The 23,311-nt window shown below is 43.2% G+C and overlaps 1 protein-coding gene across 5 annotated transcripts in view; it reads left to right on the top strand.

The window, feature by feature from the left end:
* Window positions 1–23,311, top strand: part of ATXN7 (ataxin 7) — a 138,322-nt gene that overhangs the window by 103,900 nt on the left and 11,111 nt on the right. For 3 of the 5 annotated variants that reach the window (XM_047778496.1, XM_047778511.1, XM_047778504.1), the window contains 6 exons: window positions 12,023–12,272; window positions 14,325–14,584; window positions 15,086–15,168; window positions 19,855–20,120; window positions 21,643–21,841; window positions 22,185–22,306. In XM_047778496.1, the coding sequence (XP_047634452.1) occupies window positions 12,023–12,272; window positions 14,325–14,584; window positions 15,086–15,168; window positions 19,855–20,120; window positions 21,643–21,841; window positions 22,185–22,306 (1,180 nt within the window). Of the gene's footprint in view, window positions 1–141; window positions 586–12,022; window positions 12,273–14,324; window positions 14,585–15,085; window positions 15,169–19,854; window positions 20,121–21,642; window positions 21,842–22,184; window positions 22,307–23,311 lie in introns of those variants that run through there. The other 2 variants (XM_047778521.1, XM_047778529.1) reach the window with 1 other exon arrangement.

A 23,311-nucleotide genomic window follows, 5' to 3' on the forward strand; every position in this document is an offset into this window, starting at 1 on the left:
TGCTTAGGCATACCAAACTTCTATTTTTTAAAGTATAGATAGTAGGGAAATAGAATGTGGAGAAAGACTGCTGATATTTGTAAAAATGTGTAACATTAAAACTTGTAGGTCCGTCAAGGCTTAAAATGTAGATGTATAATGAATTGTGTAAATTTTCTAACATACCTGGTAGTAGGTGTCAGTTTAAAGTTACTTAGATAAATCAGAGTGTAATTCACATTTTAGCAGGTTAAACTTGTAAATTCCATCTTCCTCAGTTTTGGCCAGCTGCCTTTCAAAGAGAAGGATTAATTTACACCAGCCAGGACGCCTTGTATGACCATATTAGATGAAATTAGACTCCACCCCTTGTTTTCTGTTGATCTGCCAGGACCTTTGTATTTCAAGTGCTTTTTACAGTAGTAGCAAATGTTACATAAGACCAAACACGGAGCATATTTGGAGTTGGTGGGCAGACCCAAATCATGATGCAAGCCTGCAGTAGCAAGTGTGCAATGAAGCACAACCAAATTATGTGAATGGAAGGTAACAAGAAGCCTCTCCAGAACAGCCCTTCCTCCGCACAAGGGCTGAGAGCTTCACTGGGTAAGTTTTCCGAGGCAGTTTTCTGAGGCTGGGCTTGGCTCAGGGCCCAGTTCTGGAGGAGCTTACAGAAGGTGGGTTAGGTCTTTGCGAACGTGACCCAGACCCACAGTGGTGGGAAGAGTTTGCGCAGGCCTCTTGCCTTCTGGCGCCCGTCCTGCCCCGCCAGCAGGCCGGGCCAGCTCGCTGCTGAAGTGGTGAGGAGAGTGTGCTCTGCAGAGCTAGGATCAGAGGGGTAATCGCAGCAAGAGGGATTAGCTGCTGCCAGCCGTCCACAGGAGCCATTCTGAAATGTCATTTGAGTGATCTGGCCAAAGGTCAAATGCAGGCAGGAGTGGAGTTTGCTATTAACTCCAACAGAATGCTGAGGTTTGCACCCAACAGTTCCCCATATCTCAAAACAGGGAGAGCATTGGTTACGTAGCTGTCTAAAAATGGAGGGACGTTGTAGCACGCTTGAACTGTTCGTTTTTTATCTCACTTGTGGTAAGCGAGGTTTCATGACGGGCAGTTCACAGTGTTTCCTGTAGAATGTATTTGAAAACTGTTTTGTCAGATACTTCAAATCCACAGTAAAGTTGCAAGCAGAGCCCTGGGTCAAGGGGAAGAAAAACTTCAAAATACAAACAGTAACCCTGGGAAGTCATTCAGTAACTTAAATTGAGTGTATAAAAATTTAATTACTGACTGACTGCCAAAGACTATTTTTTTCAGTTGTGTTATTAAGGTAGCCAGTACGGCTAAGCGGATTCTTCCTGGGCGGGTTGAGTGGCTGTTCTCAAAGTTACCTTAACTCTCTCCTGCCTCGGCTGCAGGCAGGAAGTGCGGTGACAGTTGAGTTTTTTAGTTTTCACTGGATTCACATTTCATGCCTTCTGCAATAATGCGGTGCTTGACCGATGGTTTTAATCGAGGTTGAAATTTAGCTACCGGTTTGTAGGACTTTAAATACAGATTTATAAACCTTGGTTCAGATTGCTGTTAATTCCCTGAAATTGATTTTTCTCGAAACTCTTATTTCTTGTCAGGCAGTTTTAGTGTTGCTGATTCTGGTTTCATTTTTGAATATCGAGTTTGGTGTTGATTAGTGGACAGCCCCAGCCTGTAGGTGGGGCAGATGCTGTTTTCTGTCTTCAGAAAGAATAAACACGTGCTGCAAACTCATTGAAAACATTGGCATTGTTCAGTCATGAATCAACCATTCCTTTTTAACGGAGCACTTAATGAGGAGGCTTTTTTAAGCCTGTGTTGGGAGTTTGAGGTTTTTGTTATTCCCAGGTTCAAGATCTTGTCACCCCCTCCCTCCCCAATAAAGTGAAATATAAAGACCACAAAACTAATGGGAAATAGGAGTGCGGGGTGACTGATTATAGACTCAACGCCGTACTCTGCAGCAGATGGTGCTGTCATTCCGTTGCACCTTGGACTTGCTGTGTGGTTTTAGGCCTCCAAGGACAGTGCTCCTGGAGAGGATTCCTACACAGAGATACTCATTTTAAAAAGCAAATGAACAAAACAAAAACAAAGAGAACTCCTCTATTGAGTTCTGTCGGGTTCCCTTAATTCTCTCTCCCCTACCCTGTGTGTCTGTGTGTAAAAAAAAAAAAAAAAAAAAAATTGGAGTGGACAGGCATAGCTTGTTTTTTCTTAATTCTCTTTTGGCATTTTGATGATCGCCTTGTATCTTTCATTAGGGAAAAAACTGAGACCCAGACCCAAGCAAAAAACACAATGATGGAAGTGCTTGTATAAGGCCTGAGAATGTTGATGCTGGAACTGCACATACTGTTAACAAATGGGCTGCCCAAACTTGTAATGATAAATCACTGAGTGTGCTTTTTCCCCAGCAGATAAAGGATTAAACCAAAGGTTGCTGTAGACTGGTGGATTTTTGGTTTTGGGTCTTTGTTTCTTCTCACGTGTTGAAACCTGAGACATACAAACATTTCAGGTCAATAGGTGGAAGGAAGAGAGACAGGGGAGCAGATTTGGGGGAAATGCTGTGTATCACCCAGAGCAGGAGAGCACGTTTGTTTCAGGCAGGATCAGTGCTTGCTGCTTTCTGCCAGTGTCATAGGGGTAACACTGGGTGTTCTGAGGACAGCAGAGAGAGGTGCTTATGCCTGTTAGCAGAGTGGAAGTGTCAGCCAGCATGTCGTCCATTGCATGGTATGCCCTGGTCAGGAATGGTAAGGCTGGATCACAACAGTAGCAGTGTGGTGGCTGTGTTTTGCTTAAGGCTGCAACAGCCTTCTCCCCAACGGTACATTTGCTAAAAACATCTGTGTGTGTCTGTTTGAGATCATGATGATAACCATCAGTTCAAAGTCTACACCTTGAACGGGAGCATAGGAAGGGGCCCCTTTAAGGAAATGAACTGGTTATTCAGACCATTCCTTTTCCTTAAACAAGATAGCTTATGACAACAATTTTGAAGAAATGATAGTATTCTCCCAACTGAGGTGATCAGTTGCTATACTGTTTAGTATCCCCTCTTTTTCTTTATCATTCCATCTCCTTTAATAAACTATTTGGAGTTTTTAAAAGCCATTTTTTAGAAAATGTTTTCCCCAAGCTACCAGTTAAGATGGTCAGGGGAGGACTGCCCCCAGATATTCAATACGTTTTTCATATTTCTCACATACTTGAAAGCAGAGTTTAGAAAGAACAGTCCCCATGGGAAGAATTCCTGGCAAGAGGATTATTTGAGGTTGCCATATTTGTGCTCCTTTCTTAGCAACATTATTTACAATCTATTCACGCCTGTCCCTTCCCCCACTGGAGTCTGAGTCGCTCTCCCTTGTAGTCTGCCCTTTGTGATCTGTTCTCTTTCATCAGCCAGTGTGAATGGGGATGCTGCAGTGCCGCCCTGCCCAGAGACCTGGAAATGCCAAGAGACCTGGGATACTTTAGCAGGGCTTTTATTTCCGTCATAAAGCACTGACTTCAAGAGCTTGATAATTTGATTATAGACCTTGGCGAAAAGTTGTTTCAAGTGGCCCAAGTGCTGTAAATGACTCTCTTTTCTGCACTTACCCCTTATGTTTTAATTTAAAAGCACCTCTGCATCAGGGGGAGGAGAAATGCATTTGGCTGAAGTCGCAGTTGGAGACTAATTTGTTAGGGCAGCCAGTGTTGAAATCATCCTTTTCAGTTAAATCTCTCTAGTGGAAATGATGCCGAGGGCTTTGTGGTGAAGACTTTTCTTCCTTGCTGTTTTCCAGTGTCATTTGTAACCCACCTAAGCATCCTCTGAGGCTGCCTCCTGGCGCCACTTTTGGCTAATTGTCCTTTGAGGCACAATGTGTCAGAGGTCAGCCCTGGATTCCCCAACTTGAGATTTGAACCTTCCAGAGACAGTCTCACCAATTTGCTTCCTGTTTAGACTATGCCTGGCTCACTCTGGAGTAGTCCATTCCAGTCCCTGGGGACCCTCCAGAAATTGGATCAAAGAAAAAGCAGATTTAGGATTAAAAAAGAATGTGTGACAAGGAGTGGAGTTAGACCATCTTTGCTAGTCAGATGCACGAGAGTGCTTCTAGAAAAGAACATTTACAGGGAGAAGTTGACAGTGAAAGTAGTGAGTGAACATTAATAAATGCTTTATGTCTGTGGTGTGACTTTAAAGTGTGCCAAGTTTTTTTTCTTTCTTTTTTTTTTTTTTTTAAGTTACTAGGGTAAAGATAATGTCAAACCCAAAGTCATGGTTTCACAGATGTTGCTTAGGATACTGTTTGCTTGTTTTTTTTCTTTTTACCTTTTCTAGGGCCGCTTCCTCGGCATATAGGGATTCCCAAGCTAGGCATCTAATTGGAGCTGTAGCTGCCAGCCTACACCAGAGCCACAGCAATGTGGGATCTGAGCTTCATCTGCAAGCTACACCACAGCTCATGGCAATGCCAGATCCTTAACCCACTGAGCAAGGCCAGGGATCGAACCTGCAGTCTCATGGTTTCTAGTCGGATTCGTTAACCACTGAGCCACGACAGGAACTCCCAGGATACTGTTAAATTGAGTATACCTGGTCAGCCACCGAATTTTGAAAAATAGATTAATAGTTTAGATAATGTGTAGATGATGATGAAATATCTGGAATGTGATTCAGTTTTGAATCTCAAAAGTCTAGGGAAAACACTGATGTGGAGAAAATTAGATAAGAAGTTCTAAGCTTTTAAAAAATGTATATGTATATAAAAATGTTTGTATATGTGTTAGTGTATAGGTGTATGTGTGTGTATACATACACATATATACACCACATATATATGTATATATACACATAAATATGTAATCTTTATACATATATTGTCTGCCTCAGGTCCCAATCTTAGATGTGTCATAGGTGGGGTCATAAACCTTTGGAAAGACAGATGATGCCAGTTTGACCACTTATGAGTTGTGTTTGGTGGCTTGAAACTGAAGTATGATGGTTATTTGGGTTAACTGGGAGCTGTGTAATAGCACACTGCAGTTATTTTCAACCCCAATGTCAAAATAAACAATTTTGTGAAGGGGCTGCCCAATAAATGATCCACTGTTTTCTAAACTGAGCATTTAATGTATGTAATTATTACTTGTTATGCCTGACCAAAGATTCTGTATATGTTTACCTGTGTTTTACATTTTATAGCCATGTGTAAGTTTGATTATTAAAAATCCTTGTTTTAAATGGGAACAGTTGTAGAGCATTAGTGGAAGGGGCAGTTAGAGACCCCATGAAATCGTGCATTCTAGGTTGGTATTTCTCATTAGGCTTTTTTTTTAACAGAGTATGCACTCTGTTTAGCCTTACCTGACCAAATCCATCCAAAACTGTATTATCTAAAGAGAAATTTGTGAGTATTAGGAATCATTGCTTTGATAATCTGCATAAAATTGCCACCTTTGGATCTAAACTTGATCTTCACTTTCTTCCTTTTTACCTAAAGTTCTTCCTAAGTGATTTGGTGGCTCAGTTCTGTCAGGAAAATGAGCTAACTTTACTTATGAGCGTCTTTTTTGGTTGGTGTGCGAATTTGTGTATTTTTGATGAATTGTAAATTTATTCTCCTGAGCTCTTGGCTGAGAAGAGCTTACCATCTTCCTGAACTGATATATGAACTAGAGTAAAATGGATTTTTTCCTTCAGTGATTTCTGACTGCTTGGATAATCAGCAGGCCTTTCTCACTTGAGTCTATAACAGGCATCACCTGAACTAACAGGGGCCTTGTCTTACTCCCTATGGAGTTGCCAGTTCCTGGTCCACACTCAGCCCTGGGCTGCAGGCTTTACAATTCTGTCATTTAATTCCCACAGCCCTGCAAGCTAAGGCTGGGCTGCCAAAGTAGATGGAGTTGGGTCTTTGCCCAGGGTCACCAGCTAGTAAGTGGCAGAGCAAGGATTTGAACCCAAATGTCCCTGATTCCACATGTCTCACCTTTCAAGTGATCTATTTAAAAAAGTATTTTTGTTTTACTTTGGATTCTATTCACGTTGGTTAGTTAATCTAGACTGTGCCCAACAGCCTCTGCTGGGAAGGTGACCAGGATCCCAGAGGACCTAGAAGCATGCCTTAACGGTGTTTATCCATGGGGACCAGCCTAATCCTACAGAATAGGTATTTTCTGCTCCTCCTCATGGGTTCTTCTAGAGTGTATCCATCTGGGGACTTTGTAAGTGATTCTTTTTACCCGAACCAGGACAGCACTTTTTGACAAAACTTCAGTCTTCAAACCATCTTTCATGCTTCCCTTAGGAAAAAAAAAAAACAAATGCTACACTGGCTGACAGCCATAACTAATCTTTAGGAGAGCAACTTCTAAAATAGAAAGATTAAATCCACAACAACTTGGATTTCCCTTAAACAGATTCTAGATCCCTACCCCAAGTTTACCACCAATCTGTCTTGAATTTGTGGTGTGTTGTAACTGTGCATCCCTTTGTGCTAATAGCCTGCATTTGCTGAGCACTTGGAAAGACAATATATGCCCTAACCCCCATCTTTACCCCTCCCATCTGCCTGCCTTTGGACCAGGTATGTCTCCTGCTAGTAATGTCACTTGAGGGCAGTTGGGCTGTAACATGGACCAGCCTGGGCACTAGAGTCAGCCTGCGTGGGATTATATCCTGATCCTGCCTCTTCATTAACTGGATGCCATTGAGCAGCCAGGTGACTTGAGTCCTTTAAAGCCTTGGCTTTCTCATCTGGAAAGTGGGGATCATGACAATATCTGCTCTGTAGAAAGGTGGTTAGGACTCAGTGTGATAATACCTGTAAATTTCAAAGCATGGTGTCTGCTGTGTGATCTCTGCTGGATAATCAGTAGTAGCCACTGCTTTTGTTGTTTAAAGTGAGACTTTCCATCAGTCAGTTATTCAGATGATAAAAGATTAGCAAAAGGTTTAATAAGATACCAGAAGAGGGCCCTAAGTAAAAATAGTCATGTTGAGGTTCTCTGAGCTGTTAGCTACTCTGCCTGCTCTTGCATGATGCGCATTGAAAGTGGGACAAATTGATCCTATGCTCATGAGTAATAATAGTTCCTACTTTATTTTGGCACATGTGAAATTGAGGCCAGAACGCCAAATGAGCTCTCTTTTTTAAAAGTATGTATATGATAATCAGGTACACTGTATTTGTTGTAGAAAAATTAGATAATATGCAAAAGTTTTTCAACAGTAGAAGTACAGTCCCAGAGATATACACTTTTAAAAAAATTGGCAAATATTTTTTTAGAGGTTTCTCAGGCATGAACGATTTGAAGTTACAGTCACAATGTGCTTTGACTCCTGTCCCAACTTTGACATTTGTACGTTAAAGGTTAGGTTTAGTTTTTTTCAAAGCAGTATATATGACTTTAAAAGATCTAATTATTTGCTTTGAACTCCTTTTTCGTTGGTACCTAGGTGTCATCACTTTCATATATATGTTTTAAAACTTAAGCATGAATTCAGAATCATGAGCTCAGCATTCCTGGTTGATTTCTATTTTGGAAGACTTAAAACTGTCTTCTCCCCTGCCCACCCCAATATCTTACCCTTGCCTGCAGAGATGTCACATGTTCAAGCCACAAGGGAAAGAAAGACTGATGTAGCCATGTCTTGGTCTCTTTCTTTTTCCCTCTGTCTCTTTCTCCATATCTCTTTGTCTGCCTGGTCACCCTCTGCCCCACCACCACACACACACACCACACACTCACCCATGTCTGTCTTCCTATCTCTGCTCTGTCTCTTGCTGTATCTGTGTTGATCTGTCTGTTGGTCTGCCTATCTCGCCCTCTTGCTGGAGCCATTCACAGTGCCCTCCTCATTCAGGGACAGAGTGTGCTTTCTCCGGGCTGGTGCCAGACCCTGGAGAGAGGAGTGCTTTGAAAACTCAACTTGGACTCCTCACCAAACCACATTGCAGTTATGCTTAGCATCTGGCCACCAGTTTGTCCACTTAATATAAGGTCCCTAGCCCTACCCATAACTTGCCCATTTCTCTTTTGATCTAGAAACAAACACTTTTTTTAAAGCTGGAAGGCCAGTTTAAAATCTTAAAAAAAAAAAAAAAAAAAAAAACAAGGACCTAACGTGAAAGGTTGGGGAAGAGTCCAACTGAACTATAATTAAATTTTGTTTTTCCTCTTTGCTTTCTTGTGAAGGGAAAGCCAGATGCCGCCCTTTCCAGAGAATAAGTCACCAGACCATGATGTGAAGGAACAACTTAATTCAGCAACATGACAAAGATTTGAGCTGGCAGTTTTCAGCCAGAACCTCAGTTACACACACACACACACAGTCTGTTTCAAGTTTTAGTCAATGAAAGAAACTCACATGAGAGATTGCCATTCTTAGTTAAATAGCTTTTATTGTTGTAGTAGAAAATACAACTTTTTTGAAGTGTTATTGATACATCAGCTGACCTTTAATGTTAGAAAGCTTTGAATTCTTGATTTTCTAGTGTGAAATCCTGCATCAAAAGTTACTAGACAAGGGGAAAAAGAAAGCATTAACTGAAGACAGGGAGGGTGGACTATGTATGGTGGGACTAGAAAATCGAGGGGACAAGCTTGAAGTTGGAGCCAGTTCTGCTATAACACAACACGCATTCCTAAAAAATTACTGCACTAGGCGGCGTAATTGTGCAGTAAAAACCATGTGACACTCATTGAAAAAATGGGGTTATGGACACAATAATCAAAACTTCATCAGTGACACACAGAAAAAAGAAACCTAACAAAAATAGTAGAACAGTTTTATGTGTATTAAATGGTTAAAAATACATAAATAATTCTCACATGACACTTTTCCTTGAAACAACCTGACATTTGCTTCTGGAGTTAGGTGTTGAAAGGGTCTCAGTTTGCGATCAGTTGTGAAATGGTGGAAGGAAGGTTATCTGACATGCAGGAAAGTTAGTCACGGCGCTTGTGGATGGGTGGCTCCTAACATCCGTGGTGAACTGAGCCGGATAGTGTATGTTTGGGGCAGGTGGGGGATGCAGACTGAGGGGTTGGATTTTGTTTATTCTCGCCTGGCTCAGTTCAGCCAGGGTGGTGTTTTCTGCTACTTAACTAGAGCTTCTTACAGCTGGAATCATGCAAAAGCAAATGAAAAATTTCATTATCCTCAAATTGTTCCTTGGTAGATGAGTAGTTTCAGAATAAGCTTTCATTTTCAAAACAAGCATTGTAGCAGAACTGACTGTAATTAAATTAAAAATTTTATTTATCTCATTTATGTAAGAAAAAATACATCACTTTCATTCTGAGACACTTGCTTAAGAATTCTGATACCCCAAGAATAGTAGAAGGAGTGTATTGCCTAGCAGTAGAAGTTCTGGTTGGAATTTTTTCCCCCCCTCTTTGTATCACAGACATGGTATTATTCCTTTGGTACGCTGCCACTGGGGGTATATATGAGATGATTTTTGTGGATGAATACGGTTGAATATTTTAATATTTAATTATTTTAATGTATATCAAAAATACATATTTATACACTTTTCAAACATATTGTTTTGGAAAAATGTCTCCCAGCTGAGAGTGGTCCCTGCTTTACATTGGGCCATCTAATGTGTAGTGTGGGGAACTGTGTCCAATTGCTTGTGATGGAACATGATGGAGGATAATGTGGGAAGTGGGGAGTGTGTTTGTATGGCTGGGTCACTTCGCAGTGGAGGTTGGGTGGAACATTATAAATCAACTATTGTAAAAAAAAAAAAAAAAGATTGCGGGGTAGTTTCAGATTACCCCTGGTAGAGTGGCACTGCTTACTGTGACTAAGCTCTGTGGGACAGGAATTCTAACCATTCTGAAATCCTGTACAAAAATTGTTGTGTCCAAAATACCAGTGATACCCCCACAAGAGACTGGAGAATATTAGATTAAGGAGGAGGAGGAAGAAACAGTAGAGTTGATCATTTAAATCAAAGTGTTGAGTAGTATCTTATGTGCCTTCGGTAAGGTTGATGAAAATAGTTTGCAGTTGATGGAATTTTGGAAAACACTAGTTGAGGATTAGTAGTAGCAGTGAGCCTTAGTTAACACACCCTGAAATACAGTGCCACGTGCTGGGCAGTGTTCTCAGTGATGTGCAGCTGTGAACTTAGCTGTGGTGAATGGTTCTTGAGGTATTAGCCTAGTCTAAGGCAGGCTCTCAACACTGGCTGCACTTTAGAATCTCACAGAGGAGCCTGTAAGGGTCTGGATAGCCAGGCCACACCCCAAACCGGTTAAATCAGAATCTCTGAAGGTGGAACTTGCACATTAGTATTTTTAAAACTCATTAGGTTATGCCCATATGTAGCCAAGGTTGAGAACCTCCGGTGTCTGACCATTTGAAAGTCACTCCTCTTCCCAAGAAGAGCTATGCCGGTTGGGCAGATGTTAACTGAGGGTCTACTCTGTGCCATGTGGCACAGGGGTGGATGACTGAGACAGGAAGCTCTGCCGCCCAAAGGAGCTAGCAGAACTGGAAACAGATTTTGGCTGTCCTTGCTGACAAATGCTGCTGCTTGAAAGTATATTCAGAGTGTTTTGAGATTACAAAAGAGAAGGAAACTAATTTTTTTTTTTTTAAAGAAAACCTCAGATGCCAAATTTGGAAAATACTTAAACTTAGGTTATTTTAACTTTCACTTCCTACACATAACTTTGATATCTGGGGCACTTATAAATAACTATCAATTTAGTCTTCCTAACTTGGTCATAGCCTTTGTGTGGTCTAGTTGGAGAATTTGAATTCTGCCTGTAGATAGCATAATAATTTTGTCCTGGTGGAGAGTAGGCTCTTAAGTACCTCATAAAGCATCATTGAGCTAATGTCCTTCTAGGAATAAGTCATCACAGCTTCACAGAATCTCGGGAATGGACTAAAAAGAACTTTGGAAATAAAGCATTTACATGATGATTATAGCCACATTGTTTCTAACATGCTTAATTTTTAAAATACTCATATAGCTTCTGTATCGTGATAAATAATTGTTGGCTCATATACATTTTAAAATTTAGAGTTAAGCAAATGTGTCATTTAAAATGAAAAGTTTAACTGAAGGCAGCTACTAAGCTACCAACATAAGGTACTTAAGCAGATGAAGTTACTAAATAATTTGTTTCTGGATAGTAACATTCTTCACCAGCTCTCAATTTATTTAGTATGTATGGATTGCCTTACTTTGAGAAAACCTGATTCTCTAGTGGATAGATTTACTTTCAATTAAACCTGTGTAGTCTGTACTTAACCACGAAATACTTCCTGGTTTAAAAAACAAGAACAGCTATTTGCAGTATTTTTGTCTTGCGCCTTTGGCATCTTAGTGGTGTGAACCAGAGCTGTGCCATCTGTAGTCGAGTGAGATTATTTTTAAAAAGGGAGGTGGGGGGAGTAAAGTGATTCACTGGAAAATTTCAGCACAGATTCTTAAGGAGCGATAAGATAACCCTAGAAACATTCTTACTTGGTGTCATATGTTGGTGGGTAGTGACAAAAAAAAAATGAAGGTACAACTTGTTTCTTAACATTTTGCTATTTTGAAAATTGGAGAGGTACTATGCTAGAAAGGAAGAAGGGATTCTGTGCTGTGTGCACTGCCAATTAGCAGGGCTCTGCAGATGAATGAATAATTTTCCCCCCTCTGGCTGCAAGTTGGAGTCAGTGAGGTTCATTTCTAAAATGCTGAACCCAAAATTCTCAGGTTTAGAATGGCTGTTTAATTTCCTAATGGTTATCTATGTATGATAAACCTCTTTATGCTGAGACGTTTCCTAAGCAGAAGGACCAGTTCCTAGAATCCAGAATAAGGCTGTGGGGCATAGATAAGCCATTTCTGAAAGCTGCCGATTTTAATTTATTTTCACGTAGTGACACGTTTGAACTTAAATGTGTTGATTTGAGGGGACTCTTCCTGGGTTCTATTGGAGACTTGCCTGAAACACTGTGTCTTTTTTTCTCTCTCGCTTTTGTTTTTCTTTTCAGAAAGAAGACATAGCTCATCCAACAAGCCTTCTTTGGCCGTTCCTCCCAATTCAGTATTCTCCTTCTTCCCTTCTCTGTCCAAAAGCAAAGGAGGCAGTGGAAGTGGAAGCAGCCGTTCTTCCAGCGGAGGTGTTCTAAGCGCATCCTCATTAAGTTCCAAGTTGTTGAAATCGCCCAAAGAGAAACTGCAGCTCAGGGGGAACAGGCCAATGCATCCCATTCAGCAAAATAGAGTCCCCCATGGTAGAATGTGAGTATGGCCACAAGGGTTCTTAAAAGCTCACCTGCCGGAAGTGGAACTGTGTACACAAGTAGCATCTGAGAGTGTCTGTGAATAATGTGAAAGAGAGCCCGCTTGGGGGAAGATTCAAATATATGTTGCTGTTTCTTTTTGTTTCCCTATTATATCTTGGGAGACTTTACAGAGTCACAATGTCAATAATAATAAGGCTGATAATACCTATTTATCGACCCTTTCTTGTGTGCCAGCAGCTATTGAAATTTGGCTCTCTGTGTATTGTCATTTCCTTACGACAACAACCCTCTGAAATAGTTACTGTTGTTCTCTCCACTTTCCAGATAAGGAGAGGGAAGTGTAATAAGATTGAAGAACTTTAGCCAAGGGGCCCTGACGTCAAACAGGCCTGTGTCCAAATCCCCATCTGTCTTCCTAGCGAAGGGACCTTGGACAAGGCCCTCTTGCTCTCTGAGTCTAAGATAACAGCCCCGTGCAGGGTTGTTGGGGGTGGGAGGCTTGACGTATGTGAGTCGAGCACCTGGCTAGAGCCTGGCCCATGAAAGACCACGAGTGAAAGGATGCTGCTGCTCCTGCTTCTGCTGATAGTAGGAATAAATGGTGAAGGGATCCCCAGAGCTGTTCTAGGGTTTTCTGGGGCCTGCAAAACAAGTAAGGAAGCAGTGCTTCCTCCCACCCCGAGTCTTGGGTGCCCTTCCAAGCAGTGCTGAGGGGAGGCTGGAATAAGTTCACACTGCCAGGCAAGGAGGCCTTGGCGAGTTTCTGCGGTGGCTCTAAGGCTGGCAGGCTCTCATTGGTCACGTGAGGGAGCAGCCAGGGACTCCTGTAGAAACATATCTTGCCTTGTCGCTGCTTCCCTCAGCCTTGGTGGCGGGTGGCTTTTCCCCTGGCCTGGTTCCCTTTTAGAGGGTATGCAGCACGTCTCAGTCCCCAGGTCTGATAACTCGGTTAATCTCCAGGCAGCGGCCAGCACCTGCCCCTCCATACGGCCTTGCCAGCTGGGAAAGGCTGTGGCATCTTGCAGTGTCTCTGCTGCTGTTGGGTTATTCCAGGTACAGCTGTTTGGTGCTATTTGTCCTGGTTGCTAAGCCCCCAGCCTCTGCCCATCTGTCAGAAGTACAAGTACAGCAAGCTTGGCTTTCGTTCTGGAGCTCTCTGGGAGCCAAAGAAAATGCCAGTGCAGTGTGTAAGTCATTCACCAGCTTAACAGCTGTTAGAGCCCTGAGTCCAGTGGACAAAGTTTATAAAACCTCATCAATCCAGATCTTCTCTGTTTGGAGCTGGGCTTTGGACGGGGATCAGGCCAACTGTTAGCTTCATTCCAGTATTTGCCACCCAGGTGATAGTGTCACCAAGATTCCCGAAAACCTCAGTTCTTGCTTGGGGATGCAGGTGGCCACTGGCCCCCGGCTGAGTGCCAGGCACTTAGATTCCAAGCTCCTGTCAGAGAAACGTTTTTGGCAGACTAGAGAATTGTCACTTTGGTGATACCTCGTATCCTAATTAAACGTTGGTCTTATTTGTTGACAGGCAGGGAACCCCTTCTTGGAGATACATTGTTAGACACTTTAAAGTTCTTCTAAGTTCTCTAGTTCTTTTCTCTGCTCACTCATTTGACTTTATTTTGATGGATCATTTCTTAAAAATGGCTTTTCTCAAAAGATAATTCTCTAAAGGTCCTGCAGTAGGCTTTGGTCCTTTTAAACCTTTTCATATTTTGCTTTGTGCAAGAACTGCATTGGGTAACAGGCCTAGATATCCTGTTGGCTCATGTGTAAGATTGTTCTGGAATGATGAAAGACCAAGTAAATTTGATGGTTCTATTGGAGCTTTTGGCCTCTCCAGAGGGGCTTATAGACTGAATAAAAGTGAACCTTACAGAGTTTTCTGCACAGTCCTAACAAATTTTCCTAAGGTGCCTTTGGGAGCCTAGCTCTGTGCGATGTACAGGTAGACCCAGGCTCTGCCCTCCTCCCTCTGGCTCACCACTCCCCTGGGGCTGCTGAGGCACTCAGGTGCTGGTGTTCTCACTTCCCCCTACGACAGCATGACGCCCTCTGTCAAAGTGGAAAAGATTCATCCGAAGATGGATGGCACACTACTGAAATCCGCGGTGGGGCCAACCTGTCCTGCTACTGTGAGTTCCTCAGTCAAGCCTGGCCTTAACTGCCCCTCAATACCAAAGCCAACCTTGCCTTCACCTGGACAGATTTTGAATGGCAAAGGGCTTCCTGCACCGCCCACTCTGGAAAAGAAGTCAGAGGATAATTCCAATAACAGGAAATTTTTAAATAAGAGATTATCAGGTAACTTCATATTTTCTCCCTCCCAATTTCTTTCTGTATCGGTTGGGCATTCACAGGGGAATCAGTTAACTGTTACCTGTAAGTCCTTTTTTCCAAACTGGCCAACTTCAGCTTTAGGATGAAGTTCCTTAAGTGGTGTCCTTGACCTCTTCATTCTTGGTTTTAAAGTGTGTGAGGGTGTGTGTGTGTGTGTGTGTGTGTGTGTGTGTGTGTGTAGGTGATGTAAATATAGCTTTTCAGTGGTGTGTTCTTGAATGAAGTGATGAGTAATGCTGCCTTAAACAGCCTCTTTCCTGTTGCTGGTGGCTGTAGAGTCCTGTCTGTTTTAGTGATGTCATGGCTCTTGTGCGGTGTGCCCACGTTGTATATTTGTTGATAATGTGGTAGGTTTGCTTCAAGTTATAATTTGAAATGGGAGAATCTCAGATTTCTCATATTATTTTCAAAATAAATGAAGGAGTGTTTGGTGAGCCCATTGTAATGTCTGTGTGTTTTTGACAGAAAGAGAGTTTGATCCTGACATTCACTGTGGGGTCATCGATCTCGACACCAAGAAGCCCTGCACCCGGTCTTTGACGTGCAAGGTAGGGGCTCCTGGACAGAGTTGGGTCCTCCAGGGAGCACGGGGACCTGGGCTGCTCAGCACTGCTCCCCAAGCCTCTCACTCTGGGAGGGTTGTTCCAAATTTTGAAAAGAATGACTCCATTTCAATGAAGGATGCCTCAAGTTCAGAAAAAGTGGAGTCTGTTGTTATCAGTTGCTATTTTAAGAGAGGTTTTACCTCCTGTAAGCTGTGTTGTATTCAGAGGAATAGTGTTCTTTCCTAGTCAGTCTATTATTTTCAAAGACTTTTAATATTTCCTCAGAGAAATTTAATTTGAGAGGTTCCCCTTCACTCTGATTTAAATTATACCGACTTAAGTTCAGAAATTTCCTTTGTACATACATGAAATTCTTAAAATGTTTGTATAATCCGTGGTTCTTAAATTTTAGAGCTACTTTTAAAAAAATTCTGTGACTTTGAGGTAGCCTTATTTTTTAAGTTTAAAAAAGATATGTGGTAACATATAACCATATATGTATATATATAAAAGCTAAGAAAGTGTAATGATCTCCTTTCTGTCCTGAACTTCCCTTTCTGAAATGCCAGTATGCTAGTGGGGAGGCAGTATATGTGCTGTAAAATAAGGGTTGACACAAGGGTGGCTTCTGTAGACTCCCTGTGTAATGAGCATATTTGCTTATGTCCCCAGTCACCATTCAGAAGGGTTCAAAAAGTATTGAGTCATTGCTTTGAAGTAATTTTAAAACCCTTGCTTGGAGGAGGAGATAAATATTATAAAAATTAGTTTTCTTTAAAGATTAATAAAACTCTTGATGTATTATCTTAAGTTGTACGAAAGATTACATTTGAATAAAGAACATCAGGCCCCGCTCCACCCATAAACAGTGGAGATATGTTAAAAATCTTCAGAAATGGGAAATGTTATTTCTGCATAGTTCTTATTTTAAATGTCTAATTTAATTTTAGTGTGTAGATTTTATCTTCACCAGTGTACTGAATTTTTTGAGGAAATATGTTGGTCAAAAACACCTTTAAATATCTGATTTTTAAAAAACTATGGATCTTCTTCCCACAGGAAAGCATGTATACCCATATAGTGGATTTTGCATTTCATTTCAGAGGTTGATGGTAGTTCCCACTCCAAATGCACTTTTGAATCTAGGTTAAAAACTCCTCGAGACAGATTGCTTTGTTTTTTGTTTTTTTTTGGGGGGGGGGGGGAGGTGTCTGTCTTTTCTAGGGCCGCACCCACGGCATATGAAGGTTCCTGAGCTAGGGGTCTAATTGGACCTGTAGCCACCGGCCTACACCAGAGCCACAGCAACTCAGGATCCAAGCCGCGTCTGCAACATACACCACAGCTCACGGCAACACCAGATCCTTAACCCACTGAGAGAGGCCAGGGATCAAACCTGTAACGTCATGGTTCCTAGTCGTATTTCTAAACCACTGCGCCATGATGAGAACTCCCCAGATTGCTTTGTTTTATCCAATATTAGTTGACCACATGGCGTGGCATTTCATAAGCCATTTGAGCTCTGTGGAATTAGGTCCCATTCAGGTGCACCTGTGGGAACTTGTGAATATGCACCTTATACCACGTCATGCTTGCCAGCCTCTCTCCACTCTTCCTGCCCACCAGGCTCTCAGTAACACAGATTTCTCAGTATTACGATGCCTGTGGTCAATGAAGGATGTTTGCTTTGCCCAACGATGCTTTTTTTTCAATCATCTGTGAAGCACACTGGTGAACCAGAAGCTTTATCAGCTTAAAATCTACAAATGGTTTACCAGCCTTCTTCCTGAACCTTCATTGGAGTTCTGTGGATCCTGCATTTTTCTCCCATCATCCTTTTCAAGTTATATATGCTCTCTGTGTTCTGTTGAGGGTGTCATTACCATCTGAGCTGGGTACTAAGCCCAGCTACACAGTAGTGTGTGTCTTCACCCAGGCATGCCATGAGTGCAGGATAGAACTGGCAGAAAATGCAGAGTTGCAGCTGGCCCACCCTTGCACAGAGCGCCCTTACTTTCTTCCTGTGTTGTGCTTGTTAGTGCTTCTCCCTAGCCCTGCTCCACTGCAGCCTGCATCTATTAAGGTGTGAGGCTGGACCCCCTTGAGTGCCCCAGCTTGATGTCCCTCACACTGCTGCATACATCTCTCCTGTCTTAGACTTTGGTCATCTTTGTCTTAGACAAAGAGAATTGTCTGTTCTCTTCACTGTCAGGGCACCTGTTACCCAGTCCTGTCACTGTCATCTGTCTGCCATCCTCACTGTCTGTTCCTTACTTCCTCATCTGTCCAATGTCCTGTTCGTTGTCCTCTGTGCCTTCAGTGGAAGTAGATTTTGGCTCCTTTCAGTAGTTGTAGAAACGTCTTCTGTACACATCTGTGGGCACAGGCCTCCTTCTGGTCCTCAAAAGATACAGGCTTGAACAAAATCAAGGCATGGCTCCTACCCTCCTAGGGCTTTACAGTCTGCTGGAAGAGATAGAGATTAAATTGGTAATGACTCAGATGTATAAAAGTTAACACTGATGGGTAACCAAAAAGATAAGAGACCTATGTATAGACAGCCTTCATTAGGGCAACTGGGTAAGGAAGAGATCCTTAGCTGAAGAAGACTGGGCTTAAATGCGTATGATTTGGGCAGAAGAGGGTGGGAGAGGCTGAGAAGTAGCCTGTGTGAACCAGCACAGAACAAACAGCTCAGAGTCTGAAAGGCATCCAGAGGGTGAGCAGAAGCAGGGCGCCATGGCACTTGGTGCCAGAGAAGCGGGGAGCAGCGGGCACAGGTATTAGTGTGTACAGGGACCTGGGGGTCTCCTTAAGAGTTAGTCTTTATCCTCTGCACCTTGGGAAGCCCCCACAGGGTTCTGATGGGGAAAGGGGGCACCATATTTGTGATTGGAAGCTTCTTCAGAGAACTATGGAAGTCCTATTCACGCTTTAAACCTAGCTGGGAAGATAGTGATTGGCTCTGCCTGCTTTCCTCCCTGGGTCTTACTGTGCTAAGCACCAAGGGCCACTTGAAGGTGAGGAGAGGCTTCTGCTTGTCTGAAGAGATAGGCAACTGGACCAGTGACATTGTATATCTGTTCGTTCATTCAACACATAATGGAGGACCTTTTTTTTTTTTGCTTTTTTTTTTTGCTTTTTAGAGTTGCACCTGTGGCATATGTAAGTTCCCAGGCTAGGGGTCTAATTGGAGCTACAGCTGCTGGCCAATGCTACAGCCACAGTAATGTCAGATCTGAGCTGCGTCTGCAACCTGCACCACAGCTCACGTCAGTGCCAGACCCTTAACCTACTGAGTGAGGCCAGGGATTGGACCCACATCCTCATGGATACTAGTCAGATTTGTTTCTACTGAGCAACAGTGGGAACTCTGGAGGGCTCTTATTTTTATCTAATTTCTGTTTGAAGCATTTACAGGGTGCCAGGAGCTATACTAGGTGTTGGTATCGCACTGAACAAAACAGAGGTGTTTGTCTTCCTTAGGTTACTTTTTTGTCGATATATTACATATTAAAGAAAAACACTTAAAAATATGAAAAGAAGCTAAACACATTTTTCTAACTATCTGTGCCAGCTTAGATTTGGGGTGTACATGGTTTGCAGTATGCAGGTTGTATTATTGAATTGCAAGAGTGAATGAGAAGCCTCATGCCCCTTAAATCCCTTAAAATTAATGTAGCAAACGTAAACCTGTAGAGGAATACATTTGTATAATGTGTACATACTCAAAAAGTCTCATTTGTAGTATTGTCATAACATGGTAGAGCGAGTTACTTAGATGAATTCACTCATGTTTGGGAGGTGTGATTTGGGGCTTCTGTGGTTAGTGGCTCCTTGCATGTTGTACAGACTGAGGCCCTAACAGTATGGAATGGTCAGGTTTATCTGACTTTTCTTTTTCCTGAAGAGTAATTTCAAGTTTCTTGAGAATGTTACCTTTTTTTTTTTTAACTTATGAGATTAGAATTGTGTCAAAATCCAAAAATGCTCTCTATCCCATTTTCTTGATTTCCATAGTGAGTGTCTGTTGATGTGGATTCACTCTGCTTTGCAGCTCTTCTGTTCACAGCCTGTCTTCTTTCAGCCTCATACTCTTTAATTCCCCCAAGTTTTCTTCGGCCACAGCAGCCCCTGTCTCCAGGATGTTTGGCATCACTTTCTCTCTCTGTATATATGGCATTGTCACTGCAATAAAGAAACGATTGTGTTTTTTGCTGACAGTTAGTGAAAGAAAACTTTCTGCTATATATTTTATGGAATGTTTCTTTCCTTTTAACATTCAAAACTAAATGGTCCAAAGAGGGGCTTTTCTAGTGAAGGCGGTAAGAATCCTGGTGGGTGAATTGTTCCTATGGCTAAAACATGAGGACCTGTCACCTCTTTGTATCCACTGTTGTCCCTCAGTACACACAGGATGGCGTGGTTAACAGTTCTTTCTTCTGGTGGAAATGACATCACCAAATTCTTAAATATTGGAGCCTGGAATATGTGCTTCTAGCTGAAGAAAAGAAAAAAAGATCATAGTCTTAGGACTTTTAGCTCATCACATGCTGATCAGCCTTTGATTATACTAATGTTCCAGATTGCATTTTTATTGGCATTGGTGTTTTTGATGTGTTACAGAAAAAACTATTAGCAAGTTTCTCCATTTCTGGTTTTGTTTTTGTTGTTGTTTTTTATCTGTAGACACATTCCTTAACCCAGCGGAGGGCTGTCCAGGGTCGAAGAAAACGATTTGATGTGTTATTAGCCGAGCACAAAAACAAAACCAGGGAAAAGGAATCGATCCGCCATCCGGACTCTCAGCAACCAACGCAGCCTCTCAGGGACCCGCATCCCACCCCTCCTAGAACTTCACAGGAGCCACACCAAAACTCTCACGGAGTGATTCCTCCCGAATCAAAGCCTTTCATAGCTAGTAAACCTAAACCTCACACCCCCAGTCTTCCAAGGTAAGCCACATCCACCAGCTCTCCCCTCCTTCAGAGAACAGATGTACAGGGGGTAGAGCCCCGGCTGTCGTGATGTTGAGGATAGACATCAGGCTCGCTCTGAGCAGAGGAGACATTTGTCTAATTGGGTTTTGCTTTGACCAAAAAAAAAAAAAAAAAGTGTTGATGAGTAAGTTTCCAGCAGGGCTCTCTCTCCATGGCCAAACACAAGCAGCAGAGTAAAGCGAGAATGATCTGCTCCACCCCTGCTCAGCGTTGGGTGACTCCTAACACTGTTGAGCAGGGCTGAAGCTCAGGTCCTGCCTGCAGGTTAGAGATGGGAGCATTTCTCATGGCTTTGGCAGCACGTTCCCATTCATTTGTCTCGCTTCTTGCAAAATACAGCAGTTGAGATTCTTGCTGGAGACAGGCATTTAGCCTGAATTTTTACAACATCCATTTATCAACATGTTTTTTCATTCATTCATTCGGGACTCTGGCCTAATCATGTATTAGGCATTTTAGCTGCATTGTGAGCAGCGAGTGGATCAGAGTGTTTTACCAAGAACTTAGATGTGTCCCTTGGAGGCATTGATGGTGGGCTGAATATATATGTATGTCTCTGCTTGTATATTTAACCAAGTTCAAGTAAAGGACTTTGTACCCACTCTCTGGAGAGAAGGGAAAGATGAAGGCATAGAGAATGAGGGTATTTAGTTTGGGCCGTCGGCAACAAGGGCTTCTGCTTAGGAATGTGCTAAAACCCTTGGTTGCCATTGCTTATTTAACCTTTTACTCTCACTTGTCTCTGATCCTTGAAATGGTCCAGTGAGGGCTGGACGTGCCTCCCTCATGGAAACCCGAGTGCGTGCCTGAGCCTGTCCCAACACGAAAGCCTTCGTTTCTGAACAACACGGTGGAACAGTGATCAGAGGAGGTGGCCAGGCCCAGGCCATCAGTTCCTCAGCAAGTCCTTTGGCCACCCACCTTTTCATTAAAGTTTTTCCATCTGTAAAAAAGAAGGCTCAACTCTAGAAACCCCAGGCCTTTATATATGTTGGGGAACATATACTGCTGTCCTTCAGTAACATGCGCTTGATTATTCACATAAAATGCTAAAGCTACCTTGTTCTTTTATCACCTCTTGGCACCCTTAGGTTGTTTTAGAGCACATGACCAGTTATTTCATTTATTGCCTTAGTAGTCTAATTCTAGGTGAAATTTGAAGAAGAACCAAAGAAAGGGTTCTCTTAAATTCCACATGTCTCTCACCTTCTTTGAGGAGAGTAGGAGGAGGACCAGGTGGCTCTGGAAAGGAGTAGTTGTGTTCTTTTGTTTAGACCTGGCAGGCAGCTCCTTTTGACACTGCAGGGATGAGAAAGAGGACTCCCCCGACTCTCAGTCCCGGATCCACACCTGTTGCCAGTGGTGGAGCCCAGACCTCCCCTGGTGGTTTTGGATACATTGTTGTATCTGAGTTAAGGCAGCTGATTCGCAGATGTGTGATGTGATCTGATCAGTGCTGCACTTTCTGCTCACCAAGGCCTCCAGGCTGCCCTGCTCAGCAAGGTGGGAGTGCCCCCATTGACCCTCCTCCAGTCCATGAGTCTCCACACCCTCCCCTGCCTGCCACTGAGCCAGCTTCTCGGTTATCCAGTGAGGAGGGAGAAGGCGATGACAAAGAAGAGTCTGTTGAAAAACTGGACTGTCATTATTCAGGTCATCATCCTCAGCCAGCATCTGTAAGTTCCACATCCACCCCCGCGCTGACCCTCCCCACGCAGCAGGGACAGGGCACTGCAGGGGGGGCGCGCCGGGGACCGCGGCATGCCCTCCCTCCCGTCCGTGCGGGGCACGGTCAAGGTGTGAGGCAGCTCAGAGCAGGGTGCCCTGAGGCAGCATGCACTCTGCCCAGCACGGCTCCTGCTTCTCCCGTTCTCGTCCATGGCATTCAGGGCTAGGCATTGTCATGCTCATGCTTCACAGCCCGCTGTCCTCAGTCAGCGCTGTCTTGTTCTGGTCACTCCTTCCTGGGCCACTCCATCCAAGTTACCAAGCCTGAGCCATGTGCTCTTTCTCTTGCAGTTTTGCACATTTGGGAGCCGGCAGATTGGACGAGGCTATTACGTGTTTGACTCCAGGTGGAACCGGCTTCGCTGCGCCCTCAACCTCATGGTGGAGAAGCATCTGAACGCGCAGCTGTGGAAGTGAGTGCCCATCCCACCTCTGGGGCCCGGTAGGGCTCAGTTGGTGGTGATAATTGTCTCTGAAATGAGTAGTAGCCTTTGACCAGCCCTGAGGGGAGGTCCTCATCATCCATTCATTCACCCTTGCAGTGAATGTGTCCTGAGCTCAGTGCTGGGGTTTCAGGCTAAGGGACTCCCACGTGGATGGAGCTCATGTTCTCCAGCAAGCAGAAACACAAAAGCCAGTCAGCAGAAAATAGAGATCATGGCTTACCATGAGGGATATGACAGAACACTGATAACAGGCAACACTGAGACTTTCTATAGGCCAGGTAGCTTAACAATTGTTTAATTTTCACAACTCACAGTGTCAGGTGACCTCGATTATTCCTTTTTCTTTTCTTTCTTTTTGTTTTTTTTTGACAGATAGTGAAACTGAGAAATAAAACCATATAGAAAGTTAGTGATAGAGCTGGGGTTTAGGCTCAGCTAAGAGCTGAGATGGGGAAATAACAGGCCAGAGAGATTCGTGAGGAGCCTCTCTGAAGAGGCCCTTGACTGAGACAGATGGATGAGAAAGCAGCCATGGGGCTGGTGGGGAGGAGTGGGCCATCCAGACAGAAAGAACCATAGGTGTGAAGGTCTTGTCAGAAGACTTGTTTGAGAAAAAGCAAAAAAGCCAGCCTGGTGCCAGAGGAGATCTGAGAGGCCAGCAGTGGCCAGATGACACTGGAATCAACTAAAGGCCCTGGGGAGCTGCTGAGGGTTTAGGTAAAGGAGCCATTTCCCCTGATTTACAGTTGAAAGTAAGTCGATTACCTTTCGTGGTGTCACACATGCCAGTGTTTACCAAATGTGTTTTGAGTGGAAGAAGATTTCTATGGCCCAGAAGATTTATTATTAGCTCAGCCTTTCCTGAAGTAAAATATTCTTCCTTACTGTAGGACTTCTCAGAGGCTTTAATGGATGCTGTCTGTTGTAACTCTCAAAGGTTATAATGTATAAAGTGAACTGTCTCCCAAGCTC

This window comes from Phacochoerus africanus, chromosome 1 (assembly GCF_016906955.1).
Source record: "Phacochoerus africanus isolate WHEZ1 chromosome 1, ROS_Pafr_v1, whole genome shotgun sequence".
Taxonomy (NCBI): Eukaryota; Metazoa; Chordata; class Mammalia; order Artiodactyla; family Suidae; genus Phacochoerus; species Phacochoerus africanus.